At 28.8% G+C, this 6,618-nt stretch overlaps 1 protein-coding gene and 1 non-coding gene across 2 annotated transcripts; one reads left to right on the forward strand and one right to left on the reverse strand.

Moving 5' to 3' along the window:
• Positions 1–2,054: 2,054 nt before the first annotated feature.
• On the forward strand, positions 2,055–2,127 carry Trnaf-gaa (transfer RNA phenylalanine (anticodon GAA)). Its single transcript has one exon. It is a non-coding gene; the product is annotated as a tRNA-Phe (tRNA).
• A 175-nt stretch (positions 2,128–2,302) lies between these two features.
• Positions 2,303–5,496, reverse strand: LOC130898789 (uncharacterized). The gene is made up of 2 exons (XM_057808304.1): positions 5,468–5,496; positions 2,303–5,290 (listed from the first exon to the last, which is right to left on the reverse strand). The coding sequence occupies exon 2, from the start codon at positions 5,089–5,091 to the stop codon at positions 2,914–2,916; it is 2,178 nt and encodes a 725-aa protein (XP_057664287.1). The 5' UTR covers positions 5,092–5,290; positions 5,468–5,496; the 3' UTR covers positions 2,303–2,913.
• Between the last annotated feature and the right edge of the window lie 1,122 nt (positions 5,497–6,618).

A 6,618-nucleotide genomic window follows, 5' to 3' on the forward strand; every position in this document is an offset into this window, starting at 1 on the left:
CGACCAAATTTTACGTGTAATGTCATTAAAAAACTCTTCAGTATTCATATTTTATATGAACATTTCCTGTTCAGTCATGTAATTTTATTATTATGATTTAATAATTTCTAATTAAACCTTTAATCTTTATATCGAATTATTTTCATAAATATAATTGACGTCTTACAACGTTGCCATTTTATAAATATTTGCAATCATTAGCATTTCGTTGACTCTAGTTATATCAAATTGAACCAGTAATTGTAGCGGAAAGTTTAATCTTGTGAATTTTGTATATTTTAGTATTACGTTAAAGTGTGAAGCCTGGTAACTCTTAAACGCAAAACCTTTAAATTGTATCACAATAGTCAAGTTCATCAACAATAAATCTTACAACACAGAATACCGATGTCACATGGCTGCCAACGCTTAGAAAGCATTTTCCCCTAATACAAGAAACAATTATTTCTTTTACTATTTGACTATTCAAACTTTACTCCAACTACTAAATACTATTTCATATTATATGATATAATTTAAGATTCGTAAAATTAAAAAAAAAACATACTAAGTTAAACGTATGCTCTTACTATCAGATATTGACGGCTATATGATAAAATTACTCACATAATACTACAGACACTTTAAACTGTTTTCACGTTGTAATTTTTCTCCAGTAGTTAACGTGAAATTATAAATGACGGAAAGAGAACATCACTGAATATAATTTCCAAACAAAAACACCTAATTAACGAATCTATACAATATTATTATCATTACTAGTATATATTTTCTTATATAGTTCGGTAATTAAAAACTAATCGTAATGTATTCAAATGAAATACATCATTAAACGTATAGTCGTCCTCATAGACATATCCTAGGATTTAAACTGTCATTTAGAAAATATAAAAAACAAACATTGAACTTAGTTTGCATATGACATCAATTCTATTAAGAATTATATTAAGTATATTTTCTATTTTGTGATGTATGAATAATTAGTAAACGACTTTTGAAATAATTCTGTTTAGACACAAAGCCTTTTTGTAAGCTATGTCCAGGTTAAGCCGAACATGATTTTCATTAAATTTCATTAGTTAAAAGTGTGAATTTTTCATTTTCGGAAATATTTTTGATTTTTCTTCAATCATAAATAAAAACACTTTATCAAATGTAGCCTTGATTTTTTAAAATGTCTATGGAAACCATTAATTCACTCACTAATACGTCAAAAATAATAAAATTCAAAACTCAAAATTGTCAGTGAAAGTAATAACGTTAGAAAAAATTCCTAAAAATGGCTGATTGCTGTCGACCTATCCCGTGCATAGCGAGCTGTCCTTGCGCTCCGTTAATGCCAGTACCATGCGTTCCTTTGGGACAACCTTCTTGCCCAACACAAATCATTAGACCTATCCCAGTGTACCCCCAACTACCATGTCCCTGCCCTTGCCCTATTCCTCCTTGTTCCCCTTGTTGCCCGCCCGATGCTTGTTGCGGACCATGTTGTGGAGGGCCCTGCGAACCCTGTGGACCTCCTGGTTGCGCTGCTGTTCCTTGCTGCATGCCTTGCGGACCCCCTTGTTGAATACTTTATAGAGGTTGTCCTTGTTAGTAAAAATGAAGTATTGTTGAAATTAACATGTAAGTTTGTAAAATGTTAAGTAAAAATCTTTATGAAAATTTTGTTTTTAATTTGAATTTATAACTAAGAAACAATTCCCAATTAATTCAACTAATATATTTTAATAAAGACCGAATTAGGTCGTAACGTCAATTTTTTATTTTAAACTGATTTTCATTGAACAGAGACCTAAAACAAGAAATTAGGACAAAAAATATAAAAAAAAAGTTTTAAGAAATATAAAGTAAAAAAAATTTGTAAGGGTATGAATTGCTTACACTTCAAAGTAAAATTGAGTGAGATTTCAATAGTGTTTTGTGTTCAACCATGTTTAATGAATGAACATAATTATTGAGCTATTTATTATGTATTTATTAAAATATCAAAGTGCTGATAAGATTAAATAACGATAACAATATATACTAGTTACTGTTTGAATTATGTATCAGCCGAAATAGCTCAGTTGGGAGAGCGTTAGACTGAAGATCTAAAGGTCCCTGGTTCGATCCCGGGTTTCGGCAATTTTTTATTTTGGTCCACTAAACAAAACGTATTCAATTTCTATTTAAATGTAAATAATTTTATTGTTGATAAAATTAATTCAAAGAAAAAATCCGGTAACTTGAGAAATATGATAAAACAAAGTTAGTTATAGATAAGAAAGGTATGAATTGTTGTAATAAAAAAATATTGAAAGTAAAATAATATATTTCCACATCCATTACAAAAGTTGTATTACAAATTTATGGCCTAATAAATAATGATGAGATTATTGCTTTCAATTATTCTATATCTATAAGATAACGCCTAAATCGCATTTTCGCGCATGCGGGAGTCTAACTATTTTATGATTAACCAAAATGGGCGCCATTATAGACACGCTGTTGGTTGTATGAACATAGTAGTGCTACTTTGAAATGGCATATGATGCTCTTATTTGATCAAAATTAGAATATGATGTTATTCAGCGTAAAATAATGAAAAATTAGTAAATTTCTAAATACAATAGTTTTACCAAATTCATAGACAATCTTCAACATAGGAAATTCGTTCACGGCAAGCCCTTTTTTGATATAGTTGAACAAAATTTATCATTTTATTTAGATGTGACAATGTTCTAGCCATAGAAATAATATTAAAATTAGAGAGAACGCTACGTGAGAGAGAGAGAGAGAGAGAGAGAGAGAGAGAGAGAGAGAGAGTGTTACATAATGGGAAAACATGTGCTAAGACGAAAGTTTGAATAAAAAAAAACAGGTTGAACGAAACTTCACGAAAATCCCTCGTATAGCACCAACAATAATTATTTATAATCTACTAAGATAACTTTCATATATGTTCTCAAAATGTTGATAATCTAGACCATCAACTTTGATTTTTGGGGAAATAAACTGTCCGAAATGCATTTCACTCCACATATTCATCACTTTCGTCGAAACATCCGCAGCTAATAACGTCTTGTTAGATGTAGATGAGTAGATTAGTTTATTAAGTTGTTCTGCAGCTTCTAGCGTACATTCTTTACTTCTTAACTCATTAAGACTATATATTTTAGATGGAGTCTTATTTACAACGGACGTCATATTCTTCAGAATGTTAAACTTCATTTTAGAACATAAAATATTGTGAATGACTTTTTCTGGAGGGCTAAAGGGACTGCCTAAGATCGAACTTAACATATCTAGTTTCTCGTTATCTATTCCTTGATTGAGTAAATATTTATCGGTATCATAATCTCGATAATTCAAAGTAGGATCAGTGTTAATAAATTTTCTATTATATTCTAAAGGAAATCGTTCAAATATTTTTAATTCATTAGAATTTATGTTGTCTTGTAGAGGATCACACCAATTTAAATCGTTAGTAAACGGAGCTACTTCTCTGACACAATTAATTGAACTATTTCTAATACGATGTATACCTGTGAATATTTCCTGAATTATCATTAAATAATTGGTTAAATCATTTATTTTAGTTGTAACCTCTTCTTTGATACATCGTAAAGATTTATTCAATTCATGTATATCTGAGAATGATGAGTTTTGAGTATCATTGATTTCTCTTTTCATTTCTGCAAGTAAACTGTCTAACCCCACATTTTCTATGTGTAATTGTAACTTTTTTTGTACACTATCCACTAGATCCTGTGAATAACCTTTATGGTGTAAAGAAGCATAAAAACTTTCGTTTTTCTTATTGAATTTGTCTATTAAAAGCTTCAACACAAAGTTACTTTTTATTAGTTTTAATTCCGTTGCAACATGCAAAGTTTGTAGTTTTAGTAATTCAACTGATTTTTTTTTATCATCACTTGACATTTTAATTTCTTGGAAATTCATTTTTTTAGATATATCAAAGTGTATATTATCATCGAGAAATTTAAAAATGTTCCAAATACTAGGTCTACTATACTTATGTAGTAAATGTGTTATTTCACTACCAACCGAATCTTTGTGGATCATTTTTAATAAAGTTTCGTTACTTACTTCACTATTTATTGTGTTACTTCCGCTCATATCTTGTATGGTAGTAAATCGAGAGAATGAATGCTTGAAATCAGGTAATGTTGATACGAACGAAGCTTTATTTAGATCAACCAAAAAATTTTCATCATCATTATCTTCGACATACATTTCCAATGATTCTCTTCTAGTAGATAAATCTATTAACTTATTCTGTCTTGTCTTCATTTTATATCCATCTTCAGGAAATAATCTTATACTCACTTTAGGTGTACTAGCGACTCTTGTTTTTGGAATGTGATTTTTTATTTTCTTGGCAGTTTTTTTTTCGGTCATACAAAAGTAGTTTTCAAAAGTGTTATTTTTCCTAGCAGATTTTTGTGCAGATGGCAGAGGTTTATACATCGCCCTAGAAGAAATATTTTGTCCTGATAGAGGTAACTGCTTAATACTATCTTTCAACATTTCTTTACACTGCTGTAAAGTGTGTGTAATATCATTGGAACTATGGGTTTCCGTGATTTCCGATGGGGTACAAACCATAGACAAATTATAAATATCTTCTGCTTCTTCTACATATTTATCCAGCATTTTCATTTTTTCTCTAAGAAGAAATTCCTGTTCCTCATTTTCTTTAATTCTCAGGTTTGTTTTTTCAATGGTGAACTGTTTAATGCTATTCTGTTTGATCAAATTTTGTTTTATTGTTTGTTTTCCTGCTATAGAATAATTCATATTTTCGATAGTTTGTTCTAGCTTTCTTTTCTTCAAATACAGATTGATTTCTTTTGGAAAACATTGTGATTTATCCGTTTGATTTTCATTTAAACCTTTTTGTTTCAAATGGTTTACTAGAATATTGTTCCTTATATTATCCACCTCAATTTTAGATTTAACGTTATGAATAAGTTGATCCCAAATAAACGACGTTGAACTATTGCAAATTTTATCAAAATTTTCAGGAAAATTACCGTCATATCCTAATTTTCGAATCCATTCCAGTGTCTCTTGATGAGTGCTCATTGTAATTAAAAATCACTACGTACTTTATTCTCGTTTAACTTTTTTAACTAAATTTATTTATTAATAATATAGGTTAACAACTTGTCCAGTAGAATTTGAACATTCAAAACTGACATGACAATTGAAGACAGTGCGTTAACCATATTTCTAGGGAGTTTTTATGGCAATGATTTTGCAGTTAACCATTGTTATTAAAATCCTTCAAAAAAAATGAAAATAAGCATAAATGTATTAAACTTGAAATTATGTAATAAACATAGATTCTGTTAAGTAATTAATAACTTTTGAATTGATGTTAATTGATTTTTTTTATTTGACACAAAAGTGCTGGTAGTTACACCTTCATAATAAAAAAGAAGAAGATTAGTAAGCTTACCGTATTTTATTTGAATGCTTATATTATCTTTTTAATGTAAACAGTATTTAAAAAATACTACTTAACTAACCACCATTTAATTTTGATTAAAATGACAAAAGTTTAAATATACTTTCCACAAAAATAGTTATAACCCTACAAATACTGTATTAATCCTTAATCAAATGGAGCTTTTTTAAAGCGTAGCAAGCAAAAATACGCCTTTATGGATCTCATGACAAAACTACCACCAACTCCCACCACTCCCCAAATTCAGCTGACCTAATTCCTAATTTAGATTTAGACAGGTCATATTAGTGAACTCTTAATATATAATGTAATCTAAAAACATCACTTTAAAAATGTAACTTGAAATTATTGAAAATGTTCATAGTAACATCAGGCTAGGACCGAAAATAAAATTCATTATCATATTCATTATTATATTATTATAATTCATCAATTCATCAATAATTCATCAATTAGTTAATTCAAATATAGCAGCATAACAATATTGAGAAAAAGAACTGAAACTAAAACTAAACCCGGAAAGCGCGGTTGCCTATTCAACAATTAATAAATCTTGATTTATTATATTTGTTTTCCAAAATGAAAATGCAGGTAAAAATTGACGTTTTAACCTATTTGGGTCTTTATTGAACTAAAAAACGTTAATTTGTATCTGTATCTGGAATCTAATTTTTTATCAAAACAGATCTAAAATCAAGTAAAAGGTCAAAGTCATTTATATCTGTTAATAGATATGAATTATTTACTTAATTAATATAAAATGTATGTTTTGAATTAAAATTATTTTACTCCAACTCGAACGCATACGTAATTCATTAAATCATATATTAGGTTAAGTATAATTTTATGAACGGAAATGAAAATATATATCCAAAGGATTTGCTTTGCGAATTAGCACAAAAGATAATATATATTATCCAGTTTAACGACTTAAAATAAACAAAATGATTTATATTATTATCATTTCAACTACTACAGCGTAATACTGATATTTATTGTCAAATAGAACTTGAAAATGTATAAAAGCCGACAACACCGCCAAGTGATGGAGGCAAAAAGATTGTTAACGGGCTAGAGAAAGATAACAATAGTCCTGCATTGTGGGGAAAGCACGTGACCAAAGCTAAACACGTGCAAATTTG

Source organism: Diorhabda carinulata, chromosome 10 (assembly GCF_026250575.1).
Source record: "Diorhabda carinulata isolate Delta chromosome 10, icDioCari1.1, whole genome shotgun sequence".
NCBI classification, from domain to species: domain Eukaryota; kingdom Metazoa; phylum Arthropoda; class Insecta; order Coleoptera; family Chrysomelidae; genus Diorhabda; species Diorhabda carinulata.

What these genes read in the sequence shown, in the direction of transcription:
- LOC130898789 (XM_057808304.1), bottom strand. Translation starts at nt 5,091, where the DNA reads ATGAGCACTCATCAAGAGACACTGGAATGGATTCGAAAATTAGGATAT.